General features: G+C 38.2%; 1 protein-coding gene across 3 annotated transcripts; it reads right to left on the bottom strand.

Moving 5' to 3' along the window:
- Positions 1 to 3398: 3398 nt before the first annotated feature.
- Positions 3399 to 14885, bottom strand: TAF9B (TATA-box binding protein associated factor 9b). 3 transcript variants are annotated; one of them, XM_043459248.1, is made up of 8 exons: positions 14614 to 14858; positions 13679 to 13760; positions 12914 to 13050; positions 12704 to 12838; positions 9368 to 9443; positions 6969 to 7079; positions 5413 to 5572; positions 3399 to 3555 (listed from the first exon to the last, which is right to left on the bottom strand). In XM_043459248.1, the coding sequence occupies exons 1-8, from the start codon at positions 14662 to 14664 to the stop codon at positions 3525 to 3527; spliced, it is 783 nt and encodes a 260-aa protein (XP_043315183.1). In that variant the 5' UTR covers positions 14665 to 14858; the 3' UTR covers positions 3399 to 3524. The 3 variants fall into 3 exon arrangements, with proteins under 3 accessions (XP_043315183.1, XP_043315185.1, XP_043315184.1); XM_043459250.1 differs by lacking the exon at positions 6969 to 7079 and having other exon boundaries at positions 14614 to 14885; XM_043459249.1 differs by lacking the exon at positions 3399 to 3555 and having other exon boundaries at positions 3576 to 5572; positions 14614 to 14761.
- Positions 14886 to 15970: the final 1085 nt, after the last annotated feature.

Raw genomic sequence — 15970 nt, 5'->3', positions numbered from 1 at the left:
TTTTTTTCCTGTCATATTTTGTTATTTAGGATGAGAACAGAATCTTGAGGAAGGGATCAGGTAGTCTATGTCCATATTTCTAAGTAACATGCTTAAACTGTTGACGTCTCGATTTCCTAAACAAGGTATCTGTTAATTTCATACATGGGGAGATTAGCTCCCTTATAGCCTCTGTTCCATATATACTTCCCCTATTTGATTCTCCCAGTATCAGTTCAGTTTAGTCACTAAGTCTTGTCTGACTCTTTGCAACCCCATGAACCGCAGCATGCCAGGCCTCCCTGTCCATCACCAACTCCCGGAGTCCACCCAAACCCATGTCCATCGAGTCAGTGATGTCATCCAACCATCTCATCCTCTGTCTTTTCCTTCTCCTGCCCTCAATCTTTCCCAGCATCAGGGTCTTTTCAAATGAGTCAGCTCTTCACATCAGGTGGCCAAAGTATTGGCGTTTCAGCTTCAACATCAGTCCTTCCAGTGAACACCCAGGACTGATCTCCTTTAGAATGGACTGGTTGGATCTCCTTGCAGTCCAAGGGACTCTCAAGGGTCTTCTCGAACACCACAGTTCTGTCAGAATTTGAGATTTAATTAATAGAGCCTACATTGTGATTATAACTACAATTCACAGCTGAATTATGCCATGATTATATTTCCTTATATACCTTTTTTCTTCGGAGTTAAAAAAGTTTTAAAAATTGGTGTCTTTTTTTCTGTCAGTCTATCACTGATTCATTCCCAACATGCTCAAATTTACCAGTTGGTTCTTTTTTTCTTTTGGCCGCACTGTGTGGCATGTGGAACTTCCTAAGCAGGGATCAAACATGGGTCCCCTGCAGCCAGGAGCATGGTCTTAACTGCTGGACCACTGGGGTAAGTCCCAGTTGGTTCATTATTAGAGATGTCCCTTCTGGAGTCCTTTGTGTTCCTGTTCCAGTTTGTCCTGGATACCCCCTAGATTGACTGTACAGCTGTTGCCCTGGGGTTTCTTCTTTCCAGAGGAAATCTCTCTGGGGTAACTCTTGGGGATTCCTTTAAACTCCTGTGTTGGGCCTTCCCTTTCCTGGATCTCTTCCCCTCCCCACCCTTTCTTCTTTTACTCTTCCTTTTGTGAAACACAAGATTCCACTAGCTTTATGAGAAATTGAGTGCCTAGGAGGCAAAATTTTTATATGTCTGAAGATATCTTTATCTAACTCTTATATTTGCCTGTTTGGTTATATGTAGAATTTCAGCCTAGACAGCAGTTTCTCAGAATTAGAGGCTTTGATTCATTGTCATTGCCGAAAATCTAATGACACTATATTAAAAGATCAAAGTAATTCCAATGACATGATTCTTTTACTGTCCTTGTAATTGTCCCTACTTTCTTGTTCCTGTCATTTTAATGGAGTTTGAGGAATGAGCAGAGGTAAATGTACTTTCAAAAGGTCGTGTTTAACCAGAATTTTTCTACTGGGCGTTTAACATACTAGAGTATATATTTCACCTTTATGGATAAAGAGAGTTAAACTATTGGCCACAATCACAGAGCCAGTAAGTAACAGCAGGGATTAAAGTCCACGTTTGTCTGACTCCAAAGGCTGGTGATTTTTCATTGTGCCTCTCTCAGATGATTACTGTAGACTAATATATATATATAATTTTAAATTTTAATTGGAGGCTAATTACTTTACAATATTGTATTGGTTTTGCCATACATTGACATGAATCCTCCATGGGTGCACATGTGTTCCCCATCCTGAACCCCCCTCCCACCTATTTTATTAATATTAATAAATATTATTTATTCTACCTTTTGCTTAACTGGAGAGAACAGCAAAAGAACATTTTGGTGGCTACTTTAAACAAAATTTGAAGGCTTGAATTTTTTTCTAGAAGTTCATTTGTATTTTAATTAATACTGTCCTCATAGCTGTAGTTAATCTTAAAAAACACCATGTTTTTATATACCTCTAATAGTATGCTATAACCTTATTTGAAAAGCAGGAATTCTAGTACAATCTTTTTGTTGGTGAGGTCCAGTGATACTACCCGTTGACCCAGTGAATTAATGTCAGCAGGGCCAGAACTTCAGCCTACTGATTACTTTTCTCCTACTGATTACCTTTCTCCCAACATTTTATTTCAAATGTACAGAGGAACTGAAAGAATTGTAAACGCCCATAAACCTAAGACTCTACAACTGCCAATTCATCCATCCATCAACCCGACTGTACGAGTATTTTCTACTAGACTCTTTTTCCAGGATCTTTCCCCATTTATTTCAGTCATTAATCCAGAAAATGAATGGGGAAATGCCAGTAGCCAAATAAATATTTGAGTACCTGCTATATGCTTAGGACATAATGAAGGCAATATAACACTTACGTCCTAAAGGAATTTACAACTGAGTTAAGGAAAGCAGTACATAACAACTTAGGAGTACTAAGGTAGAATTGAACAAAGATGTGCTTCCTGGTTTAATATAGAGTTAGGAATTATTGATAAAACACTGCAAAGGTTTAGGCTTAAGTATAGCAAATTCACTTTTAACCTCCAGAAAACATCTATGCTGGTATGTAGAAAAAAATTATAATCATGTCATAAATGAGTTCAGTCTCTTTAGTTCAGTGTTTCCAGCTTCCCTTATTTTCCTTTTTATGTGTAAAACTTCCTTCTAGTACATGATACAAAAGTCAAAAAGGGGCACACAATGAGAAGACCCCTTTGTACCCGAGTTCCCTAGCTGCCAGTTTCCCTTCTTAGAAGCAATCAATCACTGTTAAGACTGGTTTCCTTCAATCTAGAGCTACTTAATGCATATACAACAGGTATGTGTGTGTGTGTGGGTTACGTATGGTGGTATGTTACACACTGCCTTCCTGACTAGTTTTTTTTCCTTACCTCTTGAGTACTTCTCTTCACTCTGGACCCCTTAGGCCACATCTTCCATTCCCTGAATTCTGACTGTATCCTTATATTCTTATTCCAATTAAAGACACTTGTTTCCTACTTGTAGAAGGAAGAATTTAGGATGACAGTTACCTAATTTACTGTAGTACATCTTTTAAAAATTCCACCTAGAAGTGCTTCTGCCTGATGTCATTCTTGATGCTGGAATGGGCCAATGTAATTAGGAAAGGGAGATCTGCAAGATAAAGCAGTCTTTATCTGAAAGAGTAAACCACCCACTGGCTGGCTCAGTTAAATGTATAAATTCCCATTAAAGACAGCATGTGTAAATGGGAAGGAAATTTTAAAAAGGGGGTGTATATATATATATATATATATATATATATAATATAGCTGATTCATTGCTGTGCAGCAGAAACTAACACAACATTGTAAAGCAACTATATTCCAATAAAAGTAATTTAAAAAGAGCATGTTATGTTATTAACAGATTTAAACCCATATTTTCTTTCATATTTATTTTGGTTTCATTATGATGAGTCACATTCTGATTCCAAATAAAAGCAAGCTATTCCTTGATTTATAATTCACTCATCCATTAAGCAAATCTTGTCTTTTGGATTTCAGAATTAATGGGCCTTGTTCATCCTCTTTGAATCCCTTAAATAAAATATGAGAAATAAGTTCAAGTTTTTATTAATAATCTTAGAACAAATATGTTAACAATTCCTCAGTTATATAGCATTTTTACAATTCTGAAAGAACTTTGTCATATACCAATTAAACCCTCACAACATCCCTGTGAGGTAGGCAGGGTTGGTGTCAGTTTCCTATTACTAGTGAGAACAAGGCTCATGGGTGAAATAAGGTCACACAGTTGGTTAGTGATGGAGCCAGGACTAGAACCTAGGCCTTTGACATGCTGCCTCCCTGAGAACATTCAAGTAATGACATCCTACGCTACATAATGAACATTTCTCCTATGATGATCAGATCTATTTTTATAAGTTTGATATCACCTTTTCCTATTATCCAAAATCACTGAATCACAGTTTTGATGAGACATTTCTTCCATGTTACTGGACTATTTTTCTTTGATGTATCAAGCACCATCCTAAGATGAAACTTAACCTGCGTCTTAAGTTTTGAGGATCTTTGGCTATAAGTTCTAAATTGTGATATGAAAATTTATTTTAGAAGTTTTACAAAAGTATTCCTATGTTGAATATGTCACTTAACAAAAACAACACAAGCCTGTTTATGTTTTTGAAAGCTTTGTAGTTTTTCCCAATAAGGCGTTTAGATGTGTACAAGTGGAAAATAGGGAAAGGTATTTGGCAATATTATTGGAAAGCCTATACAGAGTACACCTAAATGCAAGTCACATCACACTAATTTGTTTGCTTCGGCCTTCTATAGGAAGGAAAACCCTTAGAAAACTTTCAGGTGTGATCCCATCTTATGTGTGACATTCTCAGCAACAAGCTAAAAATTGATCTGCATTATACCAATAGTAGGGTTCAAGCAGTAGTGATCAAAACATATATGCAGGTGGTAAAAAGGAAGAAAACATTTGCTCTTCAGTGGTTTTGCCTAGGTCCAGTGTAAATATACTTATCAAGGCAGATTTTAAGCTATACCATCTTCTGTGTTAAATTTTGAAATGTGAAATATGGTGTAGTTATCAACTTGGAATATAAGGTTGAAACTGAATATAACTGACCCAGAAACTACCTGTCAAAAGCAGAGGAATGCTCAAAGGGCATAAAAGGCAAGGGATAAAACAACTGCTCTGATATGGAGAGAAAAACAGCAAATGTAAATCTTCCAGTTAAAGTAAACCACAGACCATTAGGCATGTGAAGCAGGTTTTTAAAAATGACACAACTATATTATCAGGAGTTATATTCCAAACAGTCCAGTTTTAAAGAGCAATAGGGAGAAACCTAAGCCTGTGGAGAGGAGGTAGTGCAGAAAACGAATAGGATGTAGAAATGGGGCTGAGGAGGTGGGAGGTTACAGTTTAAATATCTTCAAAATAAATTCAGAATCCGTTTAAATTCATCCCCTCCAAAAAATGTTTGCTAAATTAAGAGATTTGGTCAAAAAAGCATGTGATGACAGAAGCGACTATTTCATCTTCAAAAGAAGTATTTAAATATAGATTAGAAATTGGGCTATTAAATATTAGTCCATTGATCAGGCTTAGAAACTGAAACTTAAGTGCTACCTCAGATACATTGCAGAAAGTTGTTTCCAAAAATAGAATTACTGTAGCAGGAGTCAACATGAATGAAACCATTAAAAAACAAGCACTTAGCTTTTTATACTTTAAGCCTAGTGAAAAAACATTGGTACCCTTAAGAAATCTAATAGTTTAAACAAACGTGAAAAATACTGCAGCTACATTTAAGTTTTCTAAGATAAAACTTGAGATCAAGAATGTTCTAGTTTGGTATATGGATTCAGAACCAACTACAAGTTTGAAATGCATAGAGACTACATTGTATTTCTTACATAGTATCATTGTCATCATCATCTTCATGTTTTCTCTTCAGTGGGTTTGATTCATTGGCTGTGTTCTGTGATGAAACCATGTTGGTGGTAATAAGGATATTTTTGGGCCCAATCATTGAAGGATTAAGCAGAACATTTTGAACTGTAGTTGTTGCAGGAACTGTAAACAGAGGAGAAAACACACCCCAACTATGAACTACATAGAATCAGAAACATACGGCAAAAAGTATTCAACAAAGCTGAATGTAATTCTCATAATAATTTCTTTTTTTTTTAAAGGTTTTAAAAATGACATTTCTTAAAAGTTAATGTGCATAAAAGAAAATAAAAAAACACAAGACACAAAAAACCAAAGTCATCCATAATCACAAGCAGTTTACTGTTTGTGTCCTAGGTCTCGTTTGTGTATCTACAAAATTAAGCATCCACTTTTATGTAATTAAGATACTACAGTTATGTATATGTTTCTTCATATATCATGAATGTTTACCATTTCAGCATCCAAAAGCTCTGAGTATTTTGATAACCAAGAATATACTACACCAACTCAATCTGGAAGGAAAAAATGTAATCCTGTTTTCTTGGTGACAAAAATTTTATAAAAGATAAAGATGGCAACAGGCCTCTAGATAAAGATATTGGCAGAGTTATGATTAAAATACTACCTTCCCTTAATGTTCAATTAAAAAATGAGACCCAGAGCAATAGGGTACACAAAGTATAATGCTTCTAAGAGTAACAAGTATTCCACAAAGCTGAATGTAATTCTAATAATAATTTTAATAGCATGAAGTCAAATAAATAAACAATTTTAAAAAGGCATGAAGTAAAACTATCATAGAAGAAACTGAGGTGGTATACTGCATTAAGAGTTAAACTACATTTTTTAATGTTTCAAAGTACTTAATATCTAGTATAAGATTAAAGGAGTTCTGTTAGGTTTTTTTTTTAAATTTACCTACAATTTCAATTAGTACTTAGTCATGGGAAGCAGTAGACTGGATTCATCATGCAACACACTAAAGGCATATGTTCAAGATCAGGAATCATCCTTCCCTTACAGACCAATATTTTATATAAGTAGTTTATGGTACATAGTTTCAGAAGATCTGAAATCTAAACTTATTCAAGAATAAACTATGTTAGAATTCTACTTATATTCAAACTTCCTATCTATACTTCCATGAATTGAATAAACATACAGTTTTCATTTGATATACACTAAGTTGTATTATTTTCTTTTTTTTTTTTTTGTATTATTTTCTTGAGATTTAACACTATGTTGTTTGAGAATCTGAGGATCATGTTGAAATCTCTCCCTTCCTCCCAAAATGTTACATATGTAAAATTTCATACAATTTTAATGGGGTTAGACCTCCTCTGATGAACCCTGATTTGCAGCATTACTGCCGTCTTCCTGTTATGATAGTAAAACAATTCAATTATTGCTATGGGAATACAAACTGTTCAATAATGACAATCACTCACAAATTTTAAAATTCAGAAAGATTTAAAAGAACAACTTTCAACCCCCCATGTCCCACCCATCATGTTACCTGGTTTGACAGGTGTGGACTGAGAAGGTGGAATCTGCACCGTGAATCTTTGGCTTGTCACTGACACTGGAGGTGCAACTTTATTTGGGACAGATGCTGTTTGTGGGGTTGCTATAGTTGTAATTAACAGACCATGTTAATTAGATGACTTATTATATAGGTTCAATTTCTGCTTTCCTTTAGCTTACTAGAAATTACCTTCAAAACACATGGAGTTAATGAAAGGTGAGAAAAAATCATTGGAAATAAGCACAAAGTAACTTCAAAAATGTTTACAAGTTCAATAGTTTAGATGCTAAAAATTCAGGATAGTATAGTGGTAAAGAATGTAGGCTCTGGAGCCTACCTGCTTGAGTTTGAATTCAGGCTTTATCACTGAGAAGGGAAAGGCTACCCACTCCAGTATTCTGGCCTGGAGAATTCCATGGACTTTATAGTCCATGGGGTTGCAAAGAGTCGGACATGACTGAGCTTTGTGTATTTTAAACTTCTTTTGATTGCATCTCTTGCCAATTTACTCAGTAATTTAATTTCTGATAATAGGCAGGCTATTGCCATGAGTGACCCTGGCAAGTTATTTAATCTGTTTGTGCCTCAGTTTTCTTATCTGTCAAATGGGGATAACAATACTTATTTCATAGGATTCTTGTGAGAATTGAATAATCCCTTATGTAAAACTCTTCACACAGCATTTGGCACTGAATTTAGCTACAAGAATTTGTGAAGTTGAACATTTAAATAAACTACAGAATTAAAGGCCCAAGTTTTCTATTAATACCTTATATGGCACTTTAATCTGTCATTTGTTGGGTATAAGAAGGTGTCTATTATGCCCATGAAGCTAAATCAACATGCACCTAACAAAAGCCTAACATACCTCCATCTCTAGGCAAGTTTTCCCATGTACTGAGGAGTGGCACAAAGAGTTTGGTGATGGATAATGAAGCAATATTTCATTTTGTCAGGAAAATTCACAGCAGGTGAATGTTTCTTTGTCCATTACAGATTATAAAATCTCTAAAACATGTACAATAAATGTCTAGGAATAAAAATCACAACTGATAACTAAAACTGGTTAACTTGCCAACACATGTAACTGATTACCACAGCCTAGAGTTTTTAAAAAGTTGATATTCACTTTAGTATTATGAATCAACAGATGAACAGTATATGATCAAAAAGTTACAGAAATTATATATGCAAACTCCTGCCTATAAAGGACATGCATATAATTAGAAGTGTACAATTAATACTGTACCAGGCTGGTTTTAAATGCCGAAATGTGAATTCACACCTTGAAAATATGAAAGATTGTCTACACATCTCAAAAATCAAATGCTGCTTACTCTAGAGCTATACAGCACTTATAGGATTCAAGTTATAAGCAATAAAAACCAAGAAATCACTACTGGTCAAAGAGAAGGGGATTCTTTTCTCTGAAAAGACTTTGACTATGAAAGAAATCCAGCAGGAATATAGAACCAAAAAACCCCAGGAAATCTAGATCAATTATTTATGTGTTTCTTATTATCTAAATAACAATGACATTATGGTTTCTAAATACCATTCTCTACTAAAAGGAATGAGGGTTCTTTGGAGAAAGGATGATTCTGGGACTGGGGTAAAGAAAATATAAGATGAGCTTGGAACATCTTGTGCCAGCAAGCAAGAAATGCTCAAAGAATGATGGAGACCTGTTAAAAATGACATAGGAGACAGTTTGAAGGGGTGCTCACTGACCAATACAGGATAATAGTACTACTTTTGAAAAGGTTACATTAAAAATAATTTTCTTTGATATTCTTAGGGCTTCCCTTGTGGCTCAGCTGGTAAAGAATCAGACTGTAATGTGGGAGACCTGGGTTTGATCCCTGGGTTGGGAAGATCCCTTGGAGAAGGGAAAGGCTACCCACTCCAGTATTCTGGCCTGGAGAATACTATGGACTTTATAGTCCATGGGGTTGCAAAGAGTCAGACATGACTGAGCTTTGTGTATTTTAAACTTCTTTTGATTGCATCTCTTGCCAATTTACTCAGTAATTTAATTTCTGATAATAGGTAGGCTATTGCCATGAGTGAGTTTGGCAATTTCATTTGTATAAAAGCCAGAAAGAACACAGCTTAAACTTTTGTTATTGGTACCACAGTTAGTATATACAATAATATTGAGTAACATCCAAGTCTATCCTCATTTGGGATCAGATATTCCTTGTGGCTGTCTCATTTTGAAATCTGATAAAATACATGTTTACAGCTATATTAGAGGATGAGTAAAAGTATTAATGGCAACACATATGGGAATTTCTCACTCCATTTTTGACTTGGATTGTAGTTCAAAATCAAGTGCTGGGGCAGTTCTTCTTTACCAGCCAGAAAAGCCATTTCTCCCTCTCACTTACCTATGCTTGGAGTGGTGGGTCTGCTACTAACAGCTCCAACACTTAACCGTGGAACTAGTCGTCCTTGGTTAGGTCCCTAGGGGATTTAAAACACAAATTAGTTTTAATGTTGCTCAGACTTGACACCTAAACTTACCAGGAAATGAAATTAGGATTTTTGATGTGAATTATCAATGGATACCTGATGGCAAGAATGCCTTTTTGTTCAGTGTTCTAATGCAACATTTAAACTAGGGGTTTCACAAATACATAGACACACACACATACACACCTGCACACTCACATATAAACACAAGTAATAGAAACAATACATATCTATATCAACATGGATATGAATGTATATATAAAATATGTAATTCTATATACTTTTAAAGTTTGAAGTAGAGTCTTATTTGGGTATAACAGCTAACTTCCTTATGATTTTTGAATCTTAACTAGTTAATATCTTAACCAAAAAAGAAAGAAACTCCTTATAGTGGAATTTCAGAGGTACAAATGTACCCCAACATGGGGAGAACTTTCACAGTGGTGGGAAAGCATTAGGTCATATTTTAGAAAGCAAGTCCAGTGCCTGATGATTTATCATTTACTCTGTTATGGTGTAGTGTAAAGATTGGGAGTTATGAGACCTGGGAATAAGTACAAAAAAGATCTTCATGACCCAGATAATCACAATGGTGTGATCACTCACCTAGAGCCAGACATCCTGGCACATGAAGTCAAGTGGGCCTTAGGAACATCACTACGAACAAAGCTAGTGGAGGTGATGTAATACCAGTAGAGCTATTTCAAATCCTGAAAGATGACGCTGTGAAAGTGCTGCACTCAATATGCCAGCAAATTTGGAAAACTCAGCAGTGGCCACAAGACTGGAAAAGGTCAGTTTTCATTCTAATTCCAAAGAAAGGCAATGCCAAAGAATGCTCAAACTACCGCACAATTGCACTCATCTCACACGCTAGTAAAGTAATGCTCACAATTCTCCAAGCCAGGCTTCAGCAATACATGAACTGAGAACTTCCAGATGTTCAAGCTGGTTTTAGAAAAGGCAGAGAAACCAGAGATCAAATTGCCAACATCCGCTGGATCATCGAAAAAGCAAGAGAGTTCCAAATTGCATCTATTTCTGCTTTACTGACTGTGCCAAAGCCTTTGACTGTGTGGATCACAATAAACTGTGGAAAAGTCTGAAAGAGATGGGAATACCAGACCAATTGACCTGCCTCTTGAGAAACCTGTATGCAGGTCAGGAAGCAACAGTTAGAACCGGACATGGAACAACAGACTGGTTCCAAATCGGGAAAGGAGTACGTCAAGGCTGTATATTGTCACCCTGCTTTATTTAACTTATATGCAGAGTACATCATGAGAAACGCTGGGCTGGAAGAAGCACAAGCTGGAATCAAGATGGCTGGGAGAAATATCAATAACCTCAGATATGCAGATGACACCACCCTTATGGCAGAAAGTGAATAAGACCTAAAGAGCCTCTTGATGAAAGTGAAAGAGGAGAGTGAAAAAGTTGGCTTAAAGCTCAACATTCAGAAAACTAAGATCATGGCATGCAGTCCCATCACTTCATGGCAAATAGATGGGGAAACAGTGGAAACAGTGGCTGACTTTATTTTTCTGGGCTCCAAAATCACTGCAGATGGTGACTGCAGCCGTGAAATTAAAAGACACTTTTTGGAAGGAAAGTTATGACCAACCTAGACAGCATATTAAAAAGCAGAGACATCACTTTGCTAACAAAGGTCCATCTAGTCAAGGCTATGGTTTTTCCAGTGGTCATGTATGGATGTGAGAGTTGGACCATAAAGAAAGCTGAGCACTGAAGAATTGATGCTTTTGAACAGTGGTGTTGGAGAAGACTCTTCAGAGTCCCTTGGACTGCAAAGAGATCCAACCAGGCTGTCCTAAAGGAGATCAGTCCTGGGTGTTCACTGGAGGGACTGATGTTGAAGCTGAATCTCCAGTATTTTTGCCACCTTATGTGAAGAGCTGACTCATTGGAAAAGATCCTGATGCTGGGAAAGATTGAGGGCAGGAGGAGAAGGGGATGACAGAGGATGAGATGGTTGGATGGCATCACCGACTCTATGGGCATGAGTTTGAGTGAACGCCCGGAGTTGGTGATGGACAGGGAGGCCTGGCGTGCTGCGACTCATGGGGTCCAAAGAGTCGGACATGACTGAGCGACTGAACTGAACTGAACTTCAAAAATGTTCACAAGTTCAATAGTTTAGATGCTAAAAATTCAGGATAGTATAGTGGTAAAGAATGTAGGCTCTGGAGCCTACCTGCTTGAGTTTGAATCCAGGCTTTATCACTGAGTGACCCTGGCAAGTTATTTAATCTGTTTGTGCCTCAGTTTTCTTATCTGTCAAATGGGGATAACAATACTTATTTCATAGGATTCTTGTGAGAATTGAATAATCCCTGTAAAACTCTTCACACAGCATTTGGCACTGAATTTTAGCTACAAGAATTTGTGAAGTTGAACATTTAAATAAACTGCAGAATTAAAGGCCCAAGTTTTCTTTTTTTTAATTTTTATTTATTTTTAAAAAATTTATTTTAATTGGAGGCTAATTACTTTACAATATTGTAGTGGTTTTGCCATACACTGACATGAATCATTCATGGGTGTACATGTGCTCCCCATGCTGAACCCCCCTCCCAGCTCCCTCCTCATCCCATCCCTCTGGGTCATCCCAGTGATGACCCAAGTTTTCTATTAATTACCTTATATAGTATTTTATTTTCTATTATATTTCTATTATATTATTTTCTATAATATTTTCTATTATATACCTTATAAAGTACTATATATGGCACTTTAATCTCTGTCATTTGTTGGGTATAAGAAGGTGTCTATTATGCCCATGAAGCTAAATTAACATGCATCTAACAAAAGCCTAATATACCTCCATCTTAGGCAAGTTTTCCCATGTATTGAGGAGTGGCACAAAGAGTTTGGTGATGGATAATGAAGCAATATTTCATTTTGTCAGGAAAATTCACAGCAGGTGACTGTTTCCTTGTCCGGAAACATAAGGAAATTGTTAACATTTAAGTAAGCATGAAGTTTAGGCTTTAAAACTGAACAGAGTATATGCTTAGGTCTCACACTTTAGAAAACTCATTTGACTTTTAAAAAAGATTTTAAACTTCCATCTTTAATAACGGTTTTCAGTAGCTCCCTCATTCTAGATTATAAATTTAGTATTTAACTTAGCCTTTAATTTCCTGCACTATTTACAGGAATTTGCTCTCTACAAATTCCCCTAACACATCTTACCCTTTTAAAAAGCTAAGATGACTAAAAATTCTTACCTTTTTAATTAAGGACTTTAGCCTATAGTTTGGAGCTGTCAAGCAGTATCTGTCAGGCGGCAGTCTGGGTCCTGCATATGGCTTAATCAGTGGTAAAGGGGTTTGATTTTTCTGCCTTGCAATATCCAGTAAAAACTAAAAAAAAAATGCTTATTAGAACAACAATTAAAAACTATAAGTAAAATGAACTTCAAATAAAAGTTTGCTCACATCTCTTGGGGGAGGGGAGGTAAAAGATTGGTCAGCCCGACACTGGATTGCCAGTCTCACATCATCTGCATCAACATTAGGTTTCTTAGCATGGCTTGAATAAATTTTTGCATCATCCAGAATTGAAGTCACGTATCCTTTAACAACAAAACATTATTTTTTAAACATATGAAAATAGCTTAATATTTATGGCCACTTTTCTTAATAAAAAGTTTCACTAATTTCCAGAAAGTTTATGAATTTTGGTTTTAATGTCTAATTGTTCTATCTATACGATCAACTTTAAACAGATGATCACAATATAAATACTGTTCCCTAGCGTGAGCTCCTTTTTATTGCTTTCTGAATTTTATGACATTTTTTTCACATACTTTAAAAACTTAATTTTTGTTGAGTAGTTTTAGGTTCACAGCAAAATTTAGGATAATATAGAGATTTCCCATATACCCCCTGCAGCCATACATGCATAGCATCCCCTATTATCAATATTCCTTGCAGAGTGGCACATCTGTTACAACTGATAGACCTATAGTGACCTATTATAATCACTTGTCTGTTGTTGTTTAGTAGCCAAGTCATGTCTGACTCTTAATCGATAGTTTATATTATGGTTCTCTCATAGAACTCGACATTCTGTGGGTTTGGATAAGTGTATATAATGACATGTCATGACGTTAACTGTTAAAAGTAATTTTGTTGAAAATGTTCTTACAATGAACGATTTTTCAAATTCAAAAGTTAGGCAAATTTTTGATGTTAACTTACGGAAAGCAAATTCCAACATTTGATTTATAACCCTTGGTTCGTACTCTGTAATTCCCATATCCTTCAGAATCTGTGCCATCACCTGTGGATTCAAAGAAAAATGTCAGATGCTTAACTGAGGTATAGAAATCAAGGCTGGACAGAAGGTAATAATTCTAATTTGTAATACAAGGTCCCCCTTCTCTGGGTTCCAAATTTGTACTCATCCTTTTCCTCTCAAGCAAGTGTCATACACGCATGCTAAGTCGCTTCCGTCCTTGCGACCCCATGGACTGTAGCCCGCCAGGCTTCTGGGTCAGTGGGATTCTTCCAGCAAGAATACGGGAGTGGTTTGCCATGCCCTCCTCCAGTGTTCTCTTAACTGCCGTCTCTTACGTCTCATGCATTGGCAAAGAGGGTTCTTTACCACTAGCGCCACCTGTGAAGCCCCACAAAGATCACACCAAATGCCCTCGGAGTCCTCTTTGCTGAAAACTTTTTTTTTTTTTTTGGTGGGGGTGCGGGTGGGGGTGGGGGCGGGGGCAAAGAGAAGAAAAAGTCCCGGGTTGGCTTTCCCTCCCTAGGTAGAGGTGGCTACAGCTGGTTGTCATTTTCAGATGTGGCTACCGGGGAAACTTAGCATCAAAACCCAGGACCTACGAGTCAGGATTCGCAGACGGGGAGGGACGGATAGGTGGCCGGGGCCCAAGGTCCAGGAGATAAAGCTGGGCCGCCGGCCTGCGCATTCGGAGGGCGCCAGCCTCCCTCCAGCCGGGCCGCCAGGGTGGCGGGAGAGAGCCCTGGGGTCCAGGGCACGCCAGTCTACTCCTGGCGGCCGTGGCAGGACTGAACTCGGCCTGCAAGCCCATCACCAGGTTCTCCGCCCGGGCCCACCTCTCGGGCCCGGATATGGCCGCACGGAGCCGCGCACCCCGCCGCGCATCCTTCGCACTCACCAAGGCATCTCTCGGAGCGTTCTTGGGAGGCGCCATCTTGCCCGACTCCATGTTATCCTGCAACTCGTCATCCGGTGGCGAGAACGCGCTCTCGGGTTCCTCGCTCAGGCCCCTCCCCCGCGGGCGCGGAAGGCGGGGTTACCGCGCTGGCTCCTGCTCCGCGGGCGGCTGTTCCCTCGCCTCCTCCCCGCCCGCGGCGGCACAGGGCGGCCGGGCTTGCGGGGAGTCCGCGGCGCAGGAGCCTTGAAAAGTCGGAGAAGCCTTCCCAGAAGAGCCCTTGGCCAACGCTTGGAAGAGCCGATAAGTTCGCCTTCCCAGAGCTATTCCCCGGAGAAGTGCACAATATGGCCACCCTTGACTTTTCTGGGGCCCCTCCTTACCTCCTCTGACGCTACCCTGGCCCCTTAATCTCCCTGAAATGTCTGCAGACGCCCTGCCTCCACCTGCCTCTGTGGTAGGGCTGCCTGGTCAAATGCAGAAAACCCAGTTAAATTTGAATCAACGACAACACATTTTTAGCGTCCCCTATTTTTATTTGCTAGATCTGGCAACTCTGACCTGGAGCCTGCTCTACACTCAGCAGGCATTTGGTCAGCTGTTCGCAGGCTCAAAGCCCTGTCATTTATTTTTTCTTTTTACTTTAAAAATTAATTTAATTGGCGGCTAATTACAATATTGTGGTGGTTTTTGCCATACATCGACATGAATCAGCCATGGGTGCACATGTCCCCCCATCCTGAACCTTCCTCCCACCTCCCTCCCCACCCCATCTCTCTGGGTTGTCCCAGAGCACCCGTTTTGAGTGCCCTGCTTCATGCATTGAACTTGCACTGGTCATCTGTTTTACGTGTGATAATATACATGTTTCAATGCTATTCTTTCAAATCATCCCACCCTCGCCTTTTCCCACAGAGTCCTAAAGTCTCTTCTTTACATCTATGCCTCTTTTGCTGTCTTGCATCTAGGATCGTCATATAGGGTCATCATTGCCGTCTTTCTAAATTCCACATATATGCGTATTGGTGTTTTTTTTTTCCCTGACTTACTTCGCTCTGTATAATAGGTTCCAGTTTCATCCACATCATTAGAACTGATTCAAATGCATTCTTTTTAATTACTGAATAATATTCTATATTGTGTATACATACCACAGCTTTCTTATCCATTATCTGCCGGTGGACATCTAGGTTGCTTCCATGTCCTGGCTATTGTAAACTGTGCTGTGATGAACATTGGGGTACATGTGTCTCTTTCAGTTCTGGTTTCCTCTGTGTGTATGCCCAGCAGTGGGATTGCTGGGTCATATGGCAGTTCTATTTCCAGTTTTTTTTTTTTCATTTTTTTTTATTAGTTGGAG

This window comes from Cervus canadensis, chromosome X, assembly GCF_019320065.1.
Source record: "Cervus canadensis isolate Bull #8, Minnesota chromosome X, ASM1932006v1, whole genome shotgun sequence".
In the NCBI taxonomy this organism is placed as follows: Eukaryota; Metazoa; Chordata; class Mammalia; order Artiodactyla; family Cervidae; genus Cervus; species Cervus canadensis.
The sequence above is the reverse complement of the archived record's forward strand: the minus strand, read 5'-3'. Positions and strand labels throughout refer to the sequence as shown.